General features: G+C 37.4%; 1 protein-coding gene across 10 annotated transcripts in view; it reads left to right on the top strand.

Annotated features, from left to right (window-relative positions):
• Positions 1-24,372, top strand: part of NFKB1 (nuclear factor kappa B subunit 1) — a 125,228-nt gene that overhangs the window by 30,623 nt on the left and 70,233 nt on the right. For 5 of the 10 annotated variants that reach the window (XM_050791911.1, XM_050791901.1, XM_050791906.1 and 2 more), the window contains 2 exons: positions 1,532-1,572; positions 5,555-5,653. In XM_050791911.1, the coding sequence (XP_050647868.1) occupies positions 1,532-1,572; positions 5,555-5,653 (140 nt within the window). Of the gene's footprint in view, positions 1-6; positions 328-1,531; positions 1,573-5,554; positions 5,654-24,372 lie in introns of all 10 variants that reach the window. The other 5 variants (XM_050791903.1, XM_050791902.1, XM_050791907.1 and 2 more) reach the window with 3 other exon arrangements.

The raw sequence follows: 24,372 nt of genomic DNA, 5'->3' as shown, positions 1-24,372 counted from the left end.
TTCCAGTTCTCTAGCCTTATCCTGATTTATCATAATATTGAAAAGATAAAAATAAGTTCTCTGGACGGGCGAGGTGGCTCATGCCTGTAATGCCAGCACTTTGGGAGGCCGAGGCAGGTGGATCATGAGGTCAGGAGTTCAAGACCAGCCTGGCCAAGATGGTGAAACCCTGTCTCTACTAAAAAAATACAAAAATTAGCTGGGTGTGGTGGTGGATGCCTGTAATTCCAGCTACTCGGGAGGCTGAGGCAGAGAATTGCTTGAACCCGGAGGCAGAGATTGCAGTGAGCCGAGATTGTGCCATGGCACTCCAGCCTGGGCGACAGAGTGAGACTCTTTCTCAAAAAATAAATAAATAAATAAATAAAAATAAATTCTCTTTTATGTTATAGTTTATTTTTAATTTCAACCTGAAGGTTTATCTCCTCACAAATTTATCTAAAATAAGAGGTCTTGAGCTTCTTCTGAAAGAAAATGAAGATTAAAATGGACATACAAGCATTCTCCTAAAATATTTTTAGCACTAAACATCTTAATATACATTCAAATAAATGAGAACCACCACATCCCTTTATTTATTGCAGAGCTATGAGTTATACTATTGACATAAAAATCAGCTGGGAAGCTTAAGGACTTTTTCATATTGAACAATTTGTACTTATGTTATCAGAGATTCTGATTTTCCTTTGAATTTTGGGTATGGATTAAGCCTCTAGTTTTCTTTGTGTTTATACAATAATTAATTTGCATACACCTATCTTCAATTAAATTATTTTCAGTATTTTATAAAATGTCTGAGCTGTTTTAGAACATAGTTTATATGACAGCACAATATTCAAAATTGCATATAAACATCAAAAGTTATGGATTAATATGAAAATTTTACCATGTCTGATAGACCAAATTACATTGGGAGTGTCAGGGAGGAAAGGGGAAACAAACTAACCAGTTAAGGAATGAAGGTCCTTTCCCTTTAAGTAAAAAAAACAGAAAACCTAGTGTAAGGAAAAAGAGGTAGCCCGAAATCATTATCTATCATGCATATATATGCAGGTTGCTAGATCAGTATCTTTTAATTTCACATTAAGCCCACTGTCTTTGAGGAATGAAAGTCAGTGTCTAATGATGTGAAGGCCAAAGAAAATGTCATAGTGCCCAGAAGTGGTTGCTGCCTTTAGTTGGTATTTGTCATTTTAAAATGCTTTGTTAGGAGACAAGATTATGAAGGCTGTTGACATCAATTCTTGCCAGCCGTATGCCTTTTATTGGGTTAGGAAATGTGCCATCACCATTCAACAAACATTTATTTATTGTGGTTCACTAAACTTGTAAAAGTATTATTAAAATAAGGGTTAATTTAATATTTCAAACAAGGAAGAGAAATTATATCCTTGTGGAATTTTAACCAAAAATTCATTTAAAATTTTTACATAAAAACATAATTTCAGTTTTTGACTTGCTTTACATTTTATACCAAATTTGAGAAGCCTCACAGTTTCTTTTGGTTTCTGTTTGTTGTTTTTGTTTTTAGCAGATGGCCCATATCTTCAAATATTAGAGCAACCTAAACAGGTAAGATTAAAGGGGTGGGACTTTAAATGTTAGATTCCAGTGTCTAATATTGAGATCATAAGCACTGAAGAATAATAAATGAATTCTATGAAGGAAGTAGCTTATCTGAAAGATCAACAACCTGACAAATTATGTAATAGCTTTCTTCATTCACTTTACATTTCTCTTAGTCATTGTTCACACTGTCCTGAGCCTCAGTACATAGTTATGTAAAACTGCAGTTAATTACAGTATTATAATTACAGTTAATTACAGTATTCTGCTGTCTCTACTAGCTTAACTTATCAGCCACTTCCAGGAAAGGCAGAGGTGATTTGCATTTATTTTCATTTATGAAGAAGTACATATGCATACAGTTCACATGTACTGAACGACATCCCTCTATTATCCTTGCACATGTAGTACCTCTTAGCCTTCCTCCTTCCTTTGGTAGCCCCAGCCTTTTCTGTGCTGCCCTTGGAACATGTAACCTAACATACTAAAAGTACCAGTGGGAAGTAAAATGTTAGAATGAACTATTGAATTCTCTTCCCTCTGGTGTTAGCTTTAGACTCAGCCTCTTTGGAGTCAGGAGAGGAACATTTTATCAGGCTCTTCCCCTTACCACTAGAGTCTGTAGAGGATAGCGCAGAACTGACATGGCCTCCTCACTGTATCCAAGTCTGTGGATATTTATAGGAAGTTGGATGGGACCAATGCTGTGAAAGAGAAAGAAAGGCAATCCTTAATGTCTGCATATAGGAGGTTTCAATTATTAGGGAATGGAAGTGATGGTATAGTTCCCCACCGAATGAGGACAGTCGGTAAATCTTTGGATGGATGAACTAATCACAGTTTTGTGTGATGGAGGATATGGATACCTGTCCTCTTGCAGCTATATTACCCAATACATTTTCTAAGTATTCTTTTCATTAGCTCAGGTGAGTGAAACACTTTTGCATTTTGTAACATTTAACACATGCTAACTAGGTCACAAGCTTAAATAAAGCATCCACTGCATTGTGGTTTCCAGAATCGTGACATTATATATATATTATATTTGGTCAGCATTTGATATAAATGTCTTAATGATTGCTGAACAGGCTATCCTTGTAAGGTTGAAATTAGATGAAAGATTTTGCTGCCATATGAAACTTTGGGGCATGGTTCTAGTTCTTGCAGGTGTCACATCCTGACTCCACAGGCTGCCAGTAAAACTCCATTGCTTTACCACCATGTTCAACTCTTTTTAGCAGTTATTTCTCACAGAAGGTCATCAATTCCCAGTGGAATTTTATCCCTTAAAATTCTAAGGGATTTTTGGCATCCTGGAAAATTTCCCAGCTTTTAAGATGTAGGTAGTCTATGAAACAGAAATCAACTAAAATTTATTTGTCTGCATATGCCAAAGTATTTTCTCCAATATCATTTTCGTAAGCATAGCACTACAATAAGAATTTTTAAATGTAATTCCTTATTATGGATCCAACCGTCATAAGGAAAAATTGGCATTTATGATTTACCTAAAGGGTTAATGTAGTTCCAAAATTCAAAATTTAATTCATATAAAAGCTTATGTGAGTAAAACAGTGTGTTTACCAAAGTGATGCTATTTTGATGTCTGAATTCAGTGAAAGTAAGAAGGTTGTATTCAAGTCAGACTTTCTGACTGAATGGATGTAGCCTTGCCTTTGAGGTTGATGACTCATTTTAAGCAAATGGAGTTACTGAGATGAGTGAATGTGGATTAAAGGCAAAACTTTAATCTCAGAAATTTAGAATCAGAAATGCATTTGACAACATCTTCCTGAAAAAAGTTATAAAATTTCATCCTCAGGTTAAAAACTTCTGAGGATTTAGATACTTTTATGCAACCATCAAAAAAGTCTATTAAGTATTTATAGTCTATTTGACACCACTCCCAATGAGATAGAAACACATATATGTCTATATTTTTCCAACTGCCCCAAAGGAATTTTGTGATTAAAGGTAATGAATTTTGTGTGTGTGTGTGTTTCGTTTTTTTTTTTTTTTTTTTTTTTTTTTGGAAGTTAGAAAAAGGTTCTTTTTTCTTTGGGACCTCTTAGCCACAGATTTTCCCCAGCTCTGACAGAGATGAGTCATAGCATAGACTACTAATTTTTAGAACATCCAGTTCTGTTGCATATTAATCAGTATTAATTAACTAATACTATTCAAAAACTCAAACTGTGTTTAAATTGATTAGCAGTCAAGTAAACCTGTATTCTTATGGTTAGCTAATTCTGGAGGCTATTATACATGTGTTGTTTTTTTTATGGTTTTAGAAACTTCGTTTAATGATTTAAAAAACCAACAGTGTTTGCTTACAAAAGGCATAGGGCTGAAATTGTAAATTATTTTAAAATTTGAATTGTGTGAGAATCAAAACAAAGGAATTACCTCTGAAACTTCATCTCCAAAGGCTTCACTTGTGTTTAGATCTGGAATCTCCCAAGGAGTTGTTTTAGGTCTCACTGTGATGAGTTGATCATACACTTTAGACCTATGTGTGCACTGAGGAAATTTCCCAGACTAGGAAATTTACTTTAGGCCTTACTTCTCTGGTAAATGTATTTGAGGACTGATCTTTGGAAATCAGGAAGTTTTTGGAGAATATAGGAACAGTTCCAGATGCTTCCCAGAGATTTAAATCAGTTCAAGGCACCTGGACTGCTCAGAAACTGCAAGACCATACTTGGCATAATGAAATGTAGTACAGTCTAAGTAGTGCACACATTTTACATTGGTTCATGAGCTCAAAGCTGTCAAAATCTGCATGCTTGCTGGGGTTCTACAATTTAATGAGTAAGGGAGCGAATCCCCACCAGCAGCTAGTGGGTGTGATGAGCTGATGGCCAGATGATCTAGTGCTGTATATGCAGAGTTGGTCCCACAGTAGAAACAAAAGGTGAGAATGTTCCTTAAAAAATCTTAACGTATTTTCTTTTCACCAAAAAGTGAATCTGTAAAAAGAAAATCATCTGCTTACGCGATTATGTGGTTATAAACTGCTAACACTACCACAAATTGATTGACATCATTATAAAGTTGAATCAGGAAATACAGTGAAACTTCCCTTAATATGATGATGAGGTCATAATTATCCTTGTTTTATTCTTTGTATACAAATGTGAATAATTAAGTTAGCTTTATAAATCATAAGAAGTTATAACTGGAGTAGACCTTAAAGATGGTCTGGTATAATCTTCTCTTTTGTATAAATGAAAAAACATGGCACTTCTTAGGTGTTTTGTCAGCCCACAGTAGTTTATATAGTGAAGGCTTCCAGCTAACTCTTCATTAATTAACTACATCTATGAAATTTCTGGGTTAGATAGTATTTAAGGGAACTATCTAGTTTTGGAATCATTCTGGTAGGTTAATATTCATTCTTGAGCTTGACCATATCAATAATCGTAAAAACAAAAATCTTATCCTCTGAAATGCTGAGAGAAGCTGAGCAGATGCAGGGTCTAGCATAGGGTGTGTTCTACAACGCTGAAACAGTATATCTAAACAAACATTTCTGTAGTCCCTGCTGAAGCAACTGTAATCAGAGTAGATAAAGGAATGTCTTTAAGTAAGAGTTAAGGAAGCATAGCTTTTATTAATATGGTAAAGTTCAGAGCTTGGCAGCAGCAATTTAAGACAAGAGAACTCTGACTGGAATAAGCCATAACATGTTGAGTCGAAAGCCTAAACTCTTCAGCAGATTACTCTCCACACATGCATAGCATGAGAGGTCCCACGGGCTTAGGTACCTGGCTTTTTAGTCATATCTTAGTGTACAAATATCAATACCATTTTTCATAGTAAGATTATGGGAAAAGTGATTCTCATTTACAGAGCTCTCTTTCACAGATTCATGTTTTTCTTCTCTCATTTAGTAGACATAAGATTTAAAACTTTGTATGTATATTTCTTGCTGAAATGTTTAATAAGTATTTCTCAAACTTAATTGGTTTAACGTTCACCTTTGCAGAGAGGATTTCGTTTCCGTTATGTTTGTGAAGGCCCATCCCATGGTGGACTACCTGGTGCCTCTAGCGAAAAGAACAAGAAGTCTTACCCTCAGGTCAAAGTAAGTTTGTGGTAGCTCTCCTTCTGTTTGAATTCTGGAAAATTTGATTTCCTAGGATTTCCAAGGAATTGCTTTAAATGAGTACAGGTTGCCTTTGCCTCTAAGCTGAAGTGTTCACATGATTATTAAAATTTTTAAATAGACATTTGTCTCCTAGGAATAGAAGTGACAGATATTAAAACTTTGTTAACATTTCAATTTAATAGAAATGTCTTCAACATTAGCTAACAAACTTACTATTTCTTGATCATCTTAAAGGTTTTTAAAAATTGTATTCTTCCTGAAACTTTAGTAAGTCTTTGAAAGAAATGGTTAATTTTGACTCTTTGGAGATTTAGTGAAAAACCAAACAGGTGACTGAGTGTACAGATTATTTAGTATATTATTTAAGATTGTGAATTTGGATCCAGACTTTGCTATTAGCTGTGTGGCTTTGAATAGGTTTAACCAATACTTCTAAACTTCGGTCTCCTAATGTATAAAATGCAGAAATATTAATAGTATATACTTCGTAAGGTCTTTTAGAGATTAAATGAGAAAATGTGTACATGTTCCATAGAGAACCTGAAGTTACCCTAGGGCCTTGGCCTGAGCAGATGTTTGGCCCTCTTGGAATGACATGCTGCGTGACATGCTGGTGGTGTGTTTGGTCATACCTTTTACCATGTTCAGGCTTTTTGTTTGTTTGTTTGAGAATATTTTTCTCTAAGTTAATATGAGACTTTCAATTTCATAATATGCTACTATGTTTCATAGACTGACTGATGATAAACATAGACTGATAATCATTCTGCAGATAAACCCAGTCAACAACTGTAATTTAGTCTTTCATAAAAGTTATTATTTGGTCAGCAATTCAAGGCTTGGACAAAACAGTTCTCACTATGTGTGTGTGCCCCTCAGGATATAACATACTTTTGGCGTCAGTCTTTTTGTTGGTTTGTTTTGTAAGTAGATGAAGCTCAATAGAGCAGGCCCTCAGCAAAGTTGTGATGTAAAGAAATCTGGCCAGGCTCAGTGACTCATGCCTGTAATCCCAGCACTTTGGAGGCTGAGGCTAGCAGATCATGAGGTCAGGAGTTTGAGACCAGCCTGGCCAATATGGTGAAACCCCATCTCTACTAAAAATACAAAAATTAGCTGGGTGTGGTGGTGCACACCTGTAGTCCCAGCTGGTCAGGAGACTGAGGCACAAGAATCGCTGAACCCGGGAGGCAGAGGTTGCAGTGAGCTGAGATCATGCCACTGGACTCTATCCTGGGCAACAGAGCGAGACTGTGTCTCAAAAAAAAAAAAAGAAAGAAAAAAAAAGAATTCTGTCTTTGGTTTGGCCAGCCTTGCATTTTGTTTCTTCCTTTTCCTCTTACCCATCTTCTAGGCCCAGGCCTGTTAAATATCTTGTCCTTATTCCCAAACAAAAGACAAAATGTTGTGATGTCATTCTTTACCTTTCAAGTGAAACTCACCCATATTATTTAGTATGGGTACTACTAGTCATATTTGCATTTTAAGTCTCTTAGCTCTAATTGTGGAATGAAAGATGTTTTTCTATTAAAGGTAATTAGGCAGGTAAATATGATGGCTTAAGTCCACAGAAGCAGACCACGGTCTTATGGCCTCACATCCTTTAGAACCTTGATGAGGAATGAGAAGCAGCAATAAAGAACTAATTTGCACTTATTAAACACCAGAGACTTGCCAAGTACTTTGTATAACATTATCTCTTTTAGTCTCATAAAAATCTCGGTAGGTAAAAAGTATAATGCCTGTGAACCCAAACAGACTCAGAGAGTGGAATTATAATAACTGGCCTTTCTCACAAGACTAGTGGTTCTATATCCTGCAGCAGGCTATTGCTCACTGAACCTCTCAGATAGAATGTGTGCATTTGGGGTACTGGGGGCAGGGAGATAAGGGACAAATTACGGGAAGACAATGGTGTAAAAAGGCATGGAGAATGATAACTCTTGAAAACAAGGGAGAGAGAGGCTCAGTGGTCAATGGGTACTCAGGTATTGGGGAGCCAGGCCCAGCACTTACCTTTTTAACAAGTGTCTGTGTGTCATATGTATAAATATCATGTGTTTATGTATGTGTATATTTGTGAGAAGGAGATTGAAAGACACATTATCAGCATTGACACTAACTATAATGACTGAAGAATTAACTTTAAGCGAAAAACGGGGAGGTTTTTCTGACTGGCTTGGCACAAACAATATAAATTATGGTATTTTGTTTACTTCTCTCTAGTATTTTGTGACTAAGTAACAATTCTTGATACTAACAAACCCATGGCATTAACTTTCTTGTAAGTTTATTGGCTAAGAAAAAACTTTATACATCCAGTTATTCCCAGTCTTCATACATCTTTCTCATGTAGAGGTTTCATCTACTCAAAAACATATTGCTGCCTCAGTCACAAAATAATTTACAAACGCAACAACTTAACGGGCATTAGATGTTCTTGTAGAATGAAAGTTTCTATATCAAGGAGTTTAGTACTGGGAAATATAGATATGTAAACAACTAATAATAAAGTAGGCTCAACTGCAGTCATATTATTTCACCAAATCATGTATTTTTTATTCACTAATTCAATATCCATTTATTAAGCATTTGATCAACTTGAAAGAAGAGGAGTAACTTAGAGGTTAGAGAATATGACTATATAAGCTGTCATGGTTCCCTTAGCTTGTCATTGTTCACTGAAAATTGAAATGGTTCTGCTGTTCCTAACAGTTAAAGGAAGTAATTTTATTTATCCAAGAAATTCTTAATTGGAAGGATGGGGAGGAGAGAAAGAAAGAGACAATGGCCAGGTATTTTTTTTTTTTTCCAGAGCTCTTCTCCAAATATCCCTTTTAATAGTTGTTTCTGCTCAGGATGACCTTTAAGTTTACAAAGGAATTTTAAATCCCCTTTCCCTCTAATATTTAAGCAGAGGAAAAAATTGTTCTCCATGCATCTTTCTTATCGGGAAGACCTTTAAACTTGTACGTGTCTTTTCTGTGGTACTTTACAAAGCGCCTGCTCAGTGAGAGACTATAAGGGAAACAGTGGGATGGATACATCTGAAGTTTCTCAAACTTGGCATTATTGACATTTGGGGTTTGGAAATTCTGTGTTGTGGGAGGCTCTCTGACACATTATAAAATATTTAGCAGCATCGCTGACCTTGATTCACTAGATGCTAATAGGATTCCTATAATCGTGATATCCAAAAAGTCTCCACATTGACAAATATCCCCTGGGGGGCAAAATCACCCCTGTTTGAGAACCACTGATGTGGATGCAACAAGGAATCAACCGTAACCTTACCCATTTGCATGCTTTTCTACTATAAAGTTGTCTCGCATAGATTACGTAGAAGTGTCCAAGTATCTTACTTTATAAATGTGCTTTTCTTGATTATTAGTAGATATTTCTTATTTTCAAGATGATGATCATGGTGTCTGTATAATTACTCTTAGAATATCAGAGTTAGTATACCTGGATACTAAGGAGAAAGACAGAAAAGAGAAAATATATATCTTCAACATTTTATATGCTTTGATAACCCTAAAAGCTAATGGGAGAGTTCTGTTGACTGTTATAAAGTATTACAGAAGAGAAAGTGAAAGTGGAGAGTTAGGTCCACTGTGTGTGAACAATGGGAGGGTCTATGGAATGATGCTTTTAGGTGGGCAGAGGCCTCGTGGAGGGTGGCCCCACACTCACCCCCAGAATTCGGAAGTCATTCCCACAGGAACTTCAGAGGGAGAGCATTTACATTTAGAGGAAAGAAGTGATACTTCTGAGCCTCACATTTGCCACATATTCATTAAGTGCATTTGTTCAGGCTTAAAAGTAAAATGCTATGGGCTGTGCATTTCCTTGGCTATAGCCTCTCTCCCTCCAGCCTCATGCCCTGTCTTCCTGTCATGCCTTTGTGAGAGCGCTACCATTCTGGTGCCTGGAGACGAACCTGGAAATGCTGATAGTTCGGTGCATACCTGGTCATATGGAGACAGCAGGAAAGACTCAGGGGCCAATTTGAAAGCTTTGGGGGCTGGCTATGGTTTGCAGGCTGTAGACACTAAACTATACTTTATAGAACATGTAAAAATATAGCCTGTATGGGTTACTCTCTTACCTATTGTCCAAATTTGATGCCACACGTTAAATCATTTTAAAACCAACTCTAGAAGTCTACACAAATCCTGCATTTTCTACTGGAGTTGTGTCCCGTGCATAAAACCCTATTTCGCATAGGTATAGGCTAGGCTTACAAACTCTCTTACCATGTTGAGATTATTTCTAGAACTCAGGCTACTGAACCATCTGGTGCTCTGCCTGTGTCTTTCACATAGCTAAGAAGAAAATTTCCATTTAGCTTTCTAATATCTTGCTGTGCAAGTCTTCATGTTCTTTTTAAAAAAAAAAAAAATTTAAATTACAAATTATTTCAAGCATATAGAAAGTTTAAAATTGACATAACAGACACTATGTACTACCACATAAATTTAATAGGTATTAGCATCTTACCTTATTTGCTTTTGATAGCTCTCTCTGTCTGTCTCCTGTCTCTCTCTCAAATAAAATAGTTACAGCTAAAACCCCACTTAGCCACCACTTTGTCCTCCTTCCTTCTCCTTAGGTAAACTGCTACTCTCAACTTCCATTCCCCAAGATGTTTTTATATTTGCACTACATAAGAATGCATCTATAAATACTGGCATTTTCAAGAAAATTAATTTTTACTAACTTCAACCCAAATTTGCCATTGTATAGGATGGTTCCTTTTCAGGGCAAACATGGGTTAAAACTGGACTCCATTGAAGATTAACTGGTACTCACTTTGATCCTATTGATTCCTCTTTGCTGTCTAGATAAAAATGTATTTGTCATAATGTAGAGTTTGCACTGACTCTTATAGCAAAAAATAATATTCAGAGAAAAATCTAGGGGAAGTAAGTATGCAGACTAACTCTTATATCTTGTCCTTTCATAAGAAAAATTTCCCATCATTAAACATTTAATAATCTATTACACTGCCTATAAAATTTCTCTGTAAAGTTTTTTCCATTGTAATTTCATCACGGAGCTCCTAATGGGAGAGGCTGGCAGAAAAGCACAGGAACCTTCCTCTAGGCCAAGCTTGTCCCTGCCTGTTTTTAACTCAGCAAGGAGTGCCAGGGAAGGCTCACCTCCCTATTTTTCCCGAAAGCCACGCATGAACTTTTAAAAATCAAACTGCGTTCCCTTTCACAGAGGTGGATGACAAGAGAAGCAGCCCCATGGGACTTCAGAAACTCTCGCCAGTCCTCCTTTAGAATGACAGAAAGCACCCCTTCCCATCCTAACTAATGTGACACATCCTTCTGTGTGGTCCATTCTATGCAAAAACAGAAATTGACAAGAATGACTTTGATTTTAAAGTACAAATAGCTTACCAGTTAGTATTCTTAGTTTCTCTTTAGTTGTAAATATCAAATGCAAGGGACTTGAAACCCAACTGATAGAAGCGTAACTATTTTTAATCAAACATTTTCTGGAAGCTGGTTCTCACATATGTTGTCTTTCCTGAGTGTTTTATGTTGAGTGGAAGACGTGTTGAAATGTTTAGGTCAACAACAGCTTTTTGTTGTCCCCTTCCACTACTGATTTAAAAAAAAAAAAAAAAAAAAAAAAAGGCTCCACTCTTCTTGCCTTTCCTTAAAAATGCTAAATGTTAAGTTTCTGTCGAGGTCAAATGGAGACTACCCGATCTGCCATGGCATTTGAGGATATCACATATCCTTGCATAATCTCCCTTTCCTTTGTATAGACTTGTCTGATTTAGGAGGTTTGGATCTATTTGGAGTGCTAATTTAAAATAATTTAATCTGACTCAATTACTTAAAACAACAGGGGAGAAAATCACCAATAATCAGCTAGATGTGCATATAGAACCTAGTTCATAGCATTTATTAGGATTTCCATTGAACCCCTACACTGTTCACTGCACGAGTATGTTAATTAGGGAAAATAACCATATCCTCTATGTACATTATACCCTGTGCTTTGTAAACCATGAGGAAAGCTGCTTATTGAACAGAAGGGCTTTGTAACTTGGGGTCTATGGATCCCTGTTGGTGGTTTCAGAGGCTTTTTAGATTCCTGAATTTATATGCAGACTTACACATGTATGTACGTGCATTTTTTCTTGGGAGATGAGTATAACTTTTTATCATATTTTCAAAGGGAAAGACTTAAACATGGTTAAGAATCATGCTATAGTTTGTATCAACACTTTAGCTTTTTGATAGCAGCTATCTTTTTAAATGATCTATATAATACCTTTTAAGATTTTTTCTTTTTTATTCTTGCATTTTTAATCCATTTTAAATGAAGTGAAACGCTTTATGTTGCTCAACACATAGCCCAGAAAGCCTCCCGTCAGTTTTCTAGTAGGTGGAAAAAAGATGAAACTGAATTGGTGGCCGAAAGAGTTGAATGGGCTTCACTGCTTTTTCTTTCTTGCTCTTCCATACATTTGCAGATTAAGCATGAAGCTCACGATTAGTGATTGAAGCCAAAAGAGAGGAGGCATTTCACTGAACAAATATTGATTGAGCACTGTGTGTCAGGTACTGCTCTAGACAAGCAGACAAAACTCCCTCCCATATGTAATCACAATGGAGACTTATGGTAATTTTTGTTGCAAGTAGTTCAGAAGTTTTGTATTTTGTCCTAAAACAAAATATTACTTTGTAAAATATTTTTTTAAATAGCCCTCTAAATCCACTATATATATTGAAAGTCACCATTATAAAGTGGAGAAAGCTACTCATTAGAGAAGACTTATAGCACAGATAATAGCTGGGAAGCTTAACCCTTAGAAATTATTAGGAGAGATATACACTTCTTGAATTTAAGAATTGTCTGAATTGTAAATTTTGTTTTGTCAGTTCTGGCTTGGTGACCTTCCTCTATTGGCCATTCCCATTTTTCTGCCCTCCACTCTTGCCTGACACAGGATTGTTTCTGGGACCACTGTTCAATCCGAAACAAATCTCTGGTGGCTTCTTTTAAACCCAGTGGTCTCAGGCTGAAGATTATATAGTGGGGCGACTCTAGGCATTCTATTCTGGAGTCTTGGCCTCGTAAAGTCACATACTGGCAGTTTGCCTTGATAAGGTAAGGTGAACACACAGAAGCACTAAGATCTCCATGTGTGTTCCACTGCCTCCTCCACAGACAAGTTGTTTTTCAACCCATCAGCGGGTCCAGAGGTGAAGCTGGAAGCTACCCTGCAGTCTTGGTCTTTTCTCCCCACCCTCCAGGTGGTTTCCAAATAAGAAGCCTCCAGCCTACCTTCACCTCCCTGGGGTCTCATGGACATGGGCTGCAAAGTGCATGCAGACTTTCACAGATAATGCTTTTTGCCTTTAGGTCCCCTTCCACCCAACAGAATGATTGTAAGAATGGCTTGCTGTGCTTACTTACATCATCTCATTTAATCATCACAATAATCCACTGACACAGGTTCTGTGATCCTCATTTTATAAATGAGGAAATTGAAGCCTAGAGAAATGAAGAAGCTTAACTTGGGTCCCACAGGCTTTTAGAGATGGAGCCCAAGATTTCAGTTCATGCCATATGGTTTAAGGGCCTGCACTCTTAACCATCATGGACTATGATTCATTATCATAATATTAAAGATCTGTCTCTACTTTGCAGGAATCTTTTAAATCTATGGTTGACAGTCGTGGGTGGGCCTCAGAATCGTCCAAAAATGTTTCAACCACAGAGACACCTGGGACCCATTGCACAATTGCTAAATCACAGTGCATCATCTAACCAATCTTGGATTCTACAATAATTCTATGACAGTTTCTAAGAACACATGTCATTATATAATGGCAACATATTACAACAGATAATTGAATAGATATTCAATGTATAACCATGGAATAGAATATTATGCCACTGTGTTTTAAAAAGATGAGAGGATACTGTGCAACATGGAAAACTGCTTGCAATGTAATATTAAGAATAAACCTCAGCTGGGCACAGTGGCTCATGCCTATAATCTCAACACTTTTGGAAGGCCAAGGCAGGAGGACTGCTTGAGCCCAGGGTTTTGAGGCCAGCATGGGCAACAGTGAGACCCTGTCTCGATAAAAAAAAATTTTCTAAAGAAAAAAAACAGGATTTCAAATTATTGCTAATACTTGTAATCAGTACAAATATTTTTATAAAGCCTAGGTGGAAGCATATAGATGAATCTTTAGTTTTATTTATTCATCCATGACTTAAAGAAGATTGGTTAACACCTGACTCTACCTTGAGTAGCAGAACGTTGGACCGAAGGAAAAAAAGATAATGTGAAGCTGTCTTACTTAGTTACAGTTTCCAGCATGTTTTAGTTGAAGGTAGGAGATAATAAAGACGTAGAGCTATATAAACAGATTTTCTCAGGAGCTCTATGGGAGACAGTGCAGTGTGGCTCTCAAACCTTACGATACATAAAACTCTCCTTCAGAACTTATTTAAAATGTCGATTTTATTCCATGTCCAAAGCCTGGTAGAGTAGATAACTCTCCCACTACAATACACTTAGTAACACTAGAAAAAAGTATAACATTTTCTTTAATGCATAGCTGAGTTTATTAGAAAGTATGAAAAGTACTGGGGAGCCATAAAACAAAAGAAAAATTTGGGAAAACACAATAGGATATGGATGGACTTTGGGGCCACAGCTGCCCTGGAAATATTTGCTGACCTAGATAATCCAGAAGCTTTGTTTTTAACAGCTTCCTAGAGACAAAAGATAAGGCCTTGGGCCTTTCCAATCTGAGGAATTGAAACTGCAATCCTCCACTTAAGTCAGGACTCTCTCAGGGCTATAGTTTCTGTTGATGGGTGATCCCCAGGCAGAGAGGTGATGAGGAAGTTGCCTGTCTCAGCCTAGGGGAATCAGAAGATAAATGCCTCTCTTGAGAATCAGTAACTACAAGCCCAATTCTTACAGATTCAGAGTTAAGCGTATGCTCTCTGAATAGAGTAGGAAACCCCAAGTCTAGAAATGATTATGAAGTGGTTCCACATTGGGGATACCCGCAAGCCTTTCAGAAACACATAACAATGTATGTGGCTCAAAGAATCATGAGCTCCTGATCAAAAATTAGAAAATATGTATGCAAATGAGCCACTCTGTTTAAGAATTGGCAGAACAATGAAAAGCAGAATTAAATCCCCAGAATCTTCAGATAATTGAATTACCAATTGTTTGATATATAAATACATAATAAATTTGGAATAGAAAACAGACCAGGCAGAATGAAAATAAAACCAAGTAGAATTTTTAAAATTAAATGTGCGACACTGAAAATGATTCAACAATGTTGTTAACGTGGATAATTTGAAAGAAAGGGTGAGCTGGCAGGTACAAGAGAAGGAGTAAGAGGTGTCTAGTTGAAGTCCTAGAAAGAGGTATTACAACTGCAGATTTCTGGTTCTACATTTACAGTTTCTAGGTCTGGGGTGAGGTTTAGGTGGTTGTGGATCACACTTTTAGGTTTTAAAGCATTGGCTCTGAAGTCATTTGATTCAGGGCTGGGCATGATGTTGGTTCCTAGTTTTGCCACTTGCAGTGTTACTTAACTTGGCTTCCTCATCTATGAAACTGAAAAAATAATACCTACTTCATAGGATATATGTGTAAATCAAGTTATTCAGTACATGATACACAGTAAGCACTTAGAAATGACAGTTGCTTCTATTTTTATATAACCAAATATACTACTACAGATATTGAATGGCAGCTTTGCTGGTTCATTTATGGATTCATGGAGCTACACAAAACCTTCACCAATCTATTAATTTATTTTTAGTACAGTCTCTAATCAGTATTGCTTCCACTGTATATTGATGCCATATCCTTTTTTCTATCTGGGGTTATTAAGATAGGAGACTGAGATCAGATGCTGTGTCAAAAGCTTTGTTTTAGCTGTAACACGTGATTTCTTATGAAAATCTCATAGGTAGGAAACCAGAAAGGAATTTATTAAATTCTTGTTAGGCTCCTTAGTTGCATTCGTTTTGTAGGGCAGTGTTTTAATTTAGGATACTTATGATAGAGAGCACCCCTTCCATAATTAGGAGAAACATGGAAATAAAGATTTTATTACTTACTGGTCCTGGGGAGCGCACAGCACTCCAGGGGAGGCCACACACCAAGGTCAGGGAGCATGTGGAGAAAGAGAGAGAAAGGAACTCATGGGCCATTGCCTTTACTGGGTCCAGGACATTATCCAAACAGTTTTCCCACAGGGAGTTTTAATAGGTGGTTTTCAAGCAAGCAGGTATGAGTTCCAGGAGGTCACACTGTGACGAAGAAGTCACTGTGGCATATCTGCACAGTCCATGCAAAGTGTGAGCATCAGGGAAGACCAGTCAGGTAGGCTACATGTAGCTGGTCCATGGGGAGGCGATCACCAGGTGGCCCTTGTATAATGCAGATATCTAGATTGGCCACATAAAGGAACCGATAGGAGGTGTGGTACTGGAAACTATGTCGACGGTCACTGAGCCGTGCTTTAGGTATGGGAAAGTCCAGCTTATATTCAAAATGGATGCAAAGGCATCATAAAATTAAAAGCATTCACTGCCGGCTGCCATAACGGATGACCAAAAGCTAGGTGCTTTAAAGCAACCAAAATTTATTCTTTCACAGTTCTGGATGCTAGAAGTCCAATATCACTGTCTTCGCAGGGCCATGCCCCCTTTGAAGGCTCTAGGCAAGAATCCTTCCTTGCCTGTTTCTAGCTTCTTGTGGTTGCTGACAATTCATGGCAGTTTTTGACTTGTAGTTGCATCATTCCAATTTCTGTCTCCATCTTCACATGAATGCAGTCTTCTCTCTGTGTCCCTGTATCCAAATCTCCCTCTTCTTTCTCTTAGAGACTGGTCATTGTGTTTACAACATCCATAACCCTATGTGACCTCATCTTAACTAATCATAATTGTAACGATCCCATTTCCAGATAATATAATATTCTAAGGCTCTGGGTGGACATGAATTCTGGGGGTACACCATTCAGCCCACTACAAAAATATTGTGGCATTGAGGTTATAAGCAGTAGCCCTAAGAGTGTAGGATGATGCCCATTTCAGCCTGATAATATACTCCAAAAGATATCACATGTATCCAGTTGTTCATTTTTATATATTTAGAAAGTAGTAGAAAATCTTTCAAGTTGAAGGAGTTTGCCAGTGTTTTGAACAACTTATTTAGGATACAGAACTTCCTATGATAGTTCTCCATTGAGTAGATGATGAGTATGTTAGTAAATATTTACCAACTGCACTTCAGGAAAAACAAAACACCCTGATCTTGTAGCGTTTGCCAATTTCTTTAGTGTAGTGAATACTTATCGTGGTCAATTTGAAGCTACCAACCTGAAATCAACTGGCTTGCAAAACTTCTGAAAACTTAACAGTCAACTCTTACGAGCTGGTCAGGCCAATTCCAACATAGCACTGCAAAATTTCATAAACAGATATGAAATCACATCTTAGGTATTAACCCAATGCATAATAGATCAAAAGAAGATAAAAAATTGCTTCATGTAAGGTTCTTTACTTATATGTTACATAAGAGAATTACCAGGGACTTTGCAGAATCTGACTAAACCCATTAAGTTGCTGCAATAGAGACATCTATCATATAGTAGCTAAATAGATCTGTGGTTTAGTGGGCAAAACACGATACTTGAAAGCAAAAGCTAGATTTTACTGCAGACTGTGCAACTTACAGATGGCGTGATCTTCAAATTGCTCAAGCTCTTCAAACTTTATTTTCCTCATTTATAAGATGAAAATAAAAATATCTACCTTGAAGGAATAGTGTAGGGATAGATAAAGTAATTGACAGAAAAGCACCTAGCATAGTCTCTGGCACATCTATAGCACTAAATGTCCATTTGTGACAAGTTTATATTTTTAATTTAAAAATCATGAAAAATTCCTGCAATACAACTGTTAGTTCCATGAGGGCAGGGATTTTTGTCTGTTTGTTTACTGCTCTATCTGTAACACCTGGAATAGTATCTAGTATATAGTAGGTGACTAATAATTATTTGTATAATGAATGAATGGTCAACATGCAGAGACCTGCTAGAATCATCTTCTCAAAAGAAGCACTGGTACTATCATGATATGGGCAAAGAAGAAACAGATAACATGACATAAAAATAATAGGTGATTACTGGCAACAGCAAGAGTCCTCAACCAGCCTTCAGGCTTCCCTTCAACTACTGGTGCATCTTGTTCTTTCCTTCGCAGCAGCCTTATTTTCCTTTTCCTCCCCAACCTTACCTGAATAGGGGTCACGAGATCCATGTCCTATTCCCAGCTCAGGCACTATAATTTACACCTTCAGCATGTCACCAAACCTTTCTAGTTAAAATGAGTTTTTCTGCCTCAGTTTCTCTATCCATTGGAATCTTTCCATGGCAAATGAGAGGAAAAACCGACTAAAACTACCAGAGCAAAAGTGGAGATTTTAAAAAATAGAAACTTCCAAGGAATGAGCTAGCTAGCTTCAAACACCACTGTAGGCTTCCATTTCCAGCTCCCGTCTCCCATTCCAGGCTCCCTCTGTTAGGGCACTAAGCCCTGCAGCAGAGAGTTCGCTTTCCTAGAGCCTGAAAGAGAGATGTAAGAGGTCTCAGATTGGAGGCTTCTAGCCATAGTTGGTCCAGGTTATTTCACAGCCCACCCCTAAAGATAACACTGGGGACAGGGAATATGGGATAAAGTGATAGTGTTTACAGTCATTCCCAAGCTTCACCCCTAGCGTTCCCGTGCCACGTGGCATTAGCTGCACCACGAGCACGTGGACTGAAATGGGGTTGTGGATCCCCAAACAAAAGATCTGTGTACTGATAAAATGTAAAGAGGGAGAAAAAATAATAAACATCAATTATTTTTTCCCTCCTGCGATCAGCATAAGAGACTGCTAAATCTCCTTTATTACTTGAAATTGTGTGAACTTGTATACTTCCTTTCTAGAGAATTTCTAGTCTGTGCCATTCCCGATGTGTAAATTTTACATTTTTTTTTTTTTTTTTTTTTTTTGAGACGGAGTCTCGCTCTGTCACCCAGGCTGGAGTGCAGTGGCGCTATCTCGGCTCACTGCAAGCTCCGCCTCCCGAGTTTACGCCATTCTCCTGCCTCAGCCTCCCGAGTAGCTGGGACTACAGGCGCCCGCCACCTCGCCCGGCTAATTTTTTTGTATTTTTAGTAGAGACGGGGTTTCATTGTGTTAGCCAGGATGGTCTCGATCTCCTGACCTCGTGATCCGCCCGTCTCGGCCTCCCAAAGTGCTGGGATTACAGGCTTGAGCCACCGCGCCCGGCCAAATTTTACATTTTAAAGGGTAAGAACTAGAGCTGGGTGAGGTTGCTGGCTCCTGTAATGCCAGTGACTCTGGAGGATGAGGTGGGAGGGTCACCTGAGGCCAAGAGTTAGAGACCAGCCGAGGCAACGTAGTGAGACCCGCCGAATCTCTAAAAAAATTAAAAACTTAGCCAGGCTTGGTGGCATGTGCCTGGAGTATCAGCTACAGGGGAAGCTGAGATGGGAGGATCACTTGATCTCAGGAGTTCTGGGCTGCACTGTGGTATGATCGCACCACCACGCTCCAGCCTGGGTGACACAGTGAGACCCTGTCTCAATAATAATCATGAAGTAACAACTAGTTTTTATGTATTTAAAAGTATCACATACATTTAATAAAAATTCAAGTAATACAAAGGTATATACATAGTACAACATAGATTTTCCTTCTATCCAAGATCCCTCTCCTCCCCAGAGAGAAGCACTGTTATGTTTCTCAAATAGGCATCTAGAAATATTCCATGTATATACAAGCTTAGTTGTGTGTGTTCATGCCTGTAAGCACATACACATTTATACACCCAAATGTGTATAAAACATAAGCTATAAAGCATATGTATTTATGCATACACATCCTGTTAATTTTTAAAATATTCTGTCCCTTGCTTTTTTCACTTAACGAATTTCGGGCATTCTTTAGCAGCTCATAAACTTCTAGGGAAGTGAGATAGTAAAGTGATTAATAGCAGGCTCTAAAGCACCACCCTGCGTTCAAATCCAGCTCTGCCCCTTTATTTAGCCATGTAACCTTGGGCTAGTTGATTAACCTCTCTGTGCCTCTGTCAAATTGGGCTAACACAGCACCTACCTCAGAGCGTTGTAGGGAAGGCTGAGTGAATTAGTATAGGTAGAGAGTGGTGCCTCGCACATGGTAAGTGCTCTGTCAGGTCTGAGTGTCCACCTCATTCTGTGTGAGGACTGCATGGCATTTCATTGCTCACATGTGGCTTCTCATTGCTGCTTTTGTGCATACTCTTTTTTCTAGACTCCGGATCTATCTACTTTCCTCTCTTCTGTCAAAGACAGACTCAAAAGACCTACCTTGATAATCCTATTCGATCCAGATTTCTCCCTAGGCTGAGGTCTTTAGATTATTAGAGCGTAGTTTGTCATTGAGTTGCCTTTAATGTCCATGAAGTTTTCTTCTTATAAATGTTCATTATTTCTTATGAGTCGTGGGGCCTTTATCCTAACTTTGTTTTAGCTCTTTGTCGTATCATTTATTTCTTATGTATTTTTTGTAAGAAATATGAAATTTTTAATAAAACATATTTTTCAGCGTAACCACTTTTTCCAAAAGTCTGCCTTGAGTTGCCCACATTCATCCGACTGCATTGGGGACCTCTTAGCATCCCTCCTTATTAGCCCATGCTATGCTTGCTGTCTCTGTTACTATACCTGATATGTTGTTTCAGTTATACACTTAGATGCCTGTCTCCCCATCTCTAGACTTATGTCTTGAGGGCAGGGACCATGTCTAATTCTTTGTTATATATTCTTCTGATGGTAGGTGTACAATAAGAATTTACTGAATTAAACTGAATTCCTTTTCATTCTGGGGCACTCAATTGTTGCCTCAGTTAATCATAGAAATACTCAACTAGTATAGAAATAACAAGAAAAATGCTTTGTTATTCTCATGTGTCATTTATCGAGTTCTTACTGTGTATCTGTTATTAAGTGTTATCCTTATACACTTCTGCAGGAAAGATGGTTTTATCCCAATTTTTAGCTTAGAAACTGAGACTTAATGAGTAACTTGACCAAGAATGGCTTCTCTTTCTCCATTTCCTCCCTCTCTTGGTGTTAAGTTTTATATACATGTAATAATATATATTATTATTCTATTAATATAGATTAATATATGTACATGTATAAAACATATTGTAAATTTTATATACATATATTCTGTTTATATATATTTAATTTATATATATATAACTTAACACTATTACGTCTCATGGTGTTGAGTTAAATAATTGTTCTATTTTATATATATATATATATATATATATATATATATATATGGGGAGGGGTGTTTCTCCAGCCTAGACTTCTACTTTGAAATGTAGGCTCCAGGCTCAGGTGCTTGTTTGACGTTACCACTTGGATGTCTGGTAGACTTAACATATTCACAACTGAATTTCAAATCTTCCCCACCAATCTGCTCTGTCTTACAGCTTCCCCTTCTCAGAATGTAAATGCTCCATCCTTCCAGTTGTGCAGGCCCCAAATCTTGGAGTTTTCCTTGGCTTCTCTCTTCTTCTCAAATCCCACATGTAATCCATCAGATAGTCTTATTGGCTGTGCCTTCACAATTTTTTCAGAAGCTAATTATTCTTCAACACCTCCAATTCCGCCACCCTGGTATAAGCTACCATCCTCAGCATCTTTCTTCCAGTGGATTTTAGCATCCATGAATGATTATTTCCTAAATCAATTATCAATAATTGTCATAAATTTGTGATTTTTCTATTTCTATCCTTCCTGTCACTTTTTGGGGTTTTTTAAAAAGAGCTTTCTTCATTCTTCTTTAAAAAAAAAATTAAAATTAGCATCAGTATGAACTTGTGGATTCTTTTGTTATTTAGTGTACTATAAGCCATTCCTGTCATTATTCATTTTGATTCTTAAATTGTCCTAGTCTTGGCCAGTGGGAGTCTTTCATGCTAGCTCCTATGTCTTTTTGATATGTCCCCATATTTTTTTTCTAACACTTCCTTATTTCTGAAATTGTAAGATATTCTAGGTTCACCCTATACCTTCACTACCCCAGTCCAGGCATCGTCTATCTCTCTAAGTAAAGTCCTAGTTCCTTTTAGCAGGAGAAGTTTTTCTAGACTCTTTCATTAGGCAAAGCTACAAAATTGACTATTTTAAAAATCTCAAATTCATACTCTAATCATACCTCTAATTCCAATCCAACACTGCAGGCTTCTTCCCTCCCTCCCCTCATCCTATATTTGTATTTGGATTTGAGATATGAAATGTGTATCTCATATCCCATATTTCTTCAGTAACTGAAAACCCTCATCATCAATGATAGCAGCATGCTTACTCATTTTGCTCAGTCCAGTAATACACACACGTTTGTAGAAAAATAGAATAGTTTTAGAATTGCTATACCAATATTTACAAACTTAACTGTATTCGGTTCAAAATTTCTTTGTAGTTCTTTTGACCAAATGTATTCAACAGAGGGCATTCAGTCAGAGTAATGTGTTCAAAAGTTACTTGGATTAGATTTTTTCTTTCTATGTATTTATGTTTCCATTGGGCTATAGAGTTAAGCTAATTTTTTGTTTGTTTCTATTCCGTTTTAGGGGTTTTCCTATCCTGTTGATTTAATAATTTTATTTTTTGAATATTGACATTTGTCAGTTTTACATATTTCATTTATATGAGATTAACTAGACCCTTTAGAAATCATTATAAAGTCAGGTTGTTCTATTAATTTTTAAAATAGGTGTATAAAAACCAAAGGGATCAATCAGAGCCTTGATTTAAAGTACATTCTGAATTATTTCAGAAACCTGAATCCATCTAAACCCAGAGCAGTTCATTTGCAGATTTCAGAGACTTCTTGGCCTACCTTCCTTACATTTATGTAGCTTGTGTTTATCCAAGGCACACCACCTGCCAGGCACAGTGCTGGGCTCTGTGTTGACACACATGAATGTGATCATCTTTCTGTAGCCCCCAGGTTACATGGCACCACAGCCAAGATACAGACATGGGTGAGACAGTAATCAGGGTGTTACTCAGGATTTGCTGAGGGGAGGATATTCTAAATTGGGGTGTGTGTGTGTGTGTGTGTGTGTGTGTGTGTGTGTGTGTGTGTGTGTGTTGAGGTGGACTGGGAGAAAATATACCCTCCTTGAGATCACCTCCTGGCTAGATAGTCTCTCTCCTCTCTATTTGTGATAGAATGCAAGTGGAATTTGACAGGTGTACTTCTCAAACTAGAAACTAGAGAGCTGGGTCGCCATCTCAGGCACCGTAAGAAGAACAAATCACACCAAACCTACATCGTTGTCTTCTTTGACAGGGTTTCTAGAAGGGTTAGGTAGTGAGATGCTGGATATCCCTGTTTTGGTAGTTTAGGGATTCACAGTATCTCCCATGCTGGTAATGTCAATCTGAAGAGATATTTCTGGTGATAGGTTCCAGGGATCTTTCCCTAGACACTTTAATATATTTTATCAGTGTCCTGGATACAGCCCCAGAAGTTTCTCATTAAATTTGCAGGTGACATGAAGTGGTAGACAACAAACAATTTGAATTCAAATTAATTTTGAAAGCTGGGACAATGGACCCAATTCTTCAGCAATTATACTTAAAAGATATAAATGCGTGCAGAAAACAAATTACAAGTACAGGGTAGAAGAGAGATGATTTAGCAGCAGGGCATGCAAAGAGATCTAGGAGTTTTAGTTAATAACAGACTCAACATGAACCAGCAATGCGATGTGACTACCAAACAAGTAATTCCTCATTAGTCTGCATTGATGGAAACATGATATATATAAGACCAAGGAAGTGGTGGTCTCATTTACACTCTGTGATGAAAGGCCACACCAGGAATACAGTGTAATAAATACTGCTGGGCACCACATTTGTAGAGAAATAGAAACCAACTTGAGTGTCTTCAGAGCAGAAGAGTGACAGAACTCAAATTTCCCTCAAATGGGGAGTCGTTACTGAGCCTGAGAAATTTATAGCCTGGAGGATTTGGTTGTCTTCAAATATATGAATGGTTGTGATGGAGAAGAAAGGATTAAATGTGTCCTGTTGTCACAAGAGGATGAAATAAGGAGCACTGAATGGAAGCCCCAGGAGATAGAGGTTTCAGTTGCTGCTGACAATCAGGGCTGTCTGAGGGTGGAATGTATTGCCTCAGAACAAAGTGAGCTCATTGTCACTGAATTGGTTCAAAAATGACCAGGAAGACTGCAGGGCAGGGAAGCTAACTTGTTAAGACCCTTTGTAATAAGTAATTTTTTTTCTTTTTTATTTGTATGCCCTTGGAAAGATATTTACTTAATAAATGATAAATCTGTAACAAAGGATAATCAAGATTTGGTTATAGGACAATTACAATTTTCTGACAGATCCCCCAAAATAATAGAAATTAATAGCTTACAGACTACTTTATCTAAGCTGTAGAATGTATGACTTATTTCATATACTTTGTGTTTTAGTTGGTTTATACAGGCTGAACAATATAAAGCTATGACATTAAAGGGTTTTTTTGCAGGTTTAAAGTACTACCATTTTTCCAAATTACTGACTGA

The sequence above is a fragment of the Macaca thibetana genome, chromosome 5 (genome assembly GCF_024542745.1).
Source record: "Macaca thibetana thibetana isolate TM-01 chromosome 5, ASM2454274v1, whole genome shotgun sequence".
In the NCBI taxonomy this organism is placed as follows: domain Eukaryota; kingdom Metazoa; phylum Chordata; class Mammalia; order Primates; family Cercopithecidae; genus Macaca; species Macaca thibetana.
The sequence above is the reverse complement of the archived record's forward strand: the minus strand, read 5'-3'. Positions and strand labels throughout refer to the sequence as shown.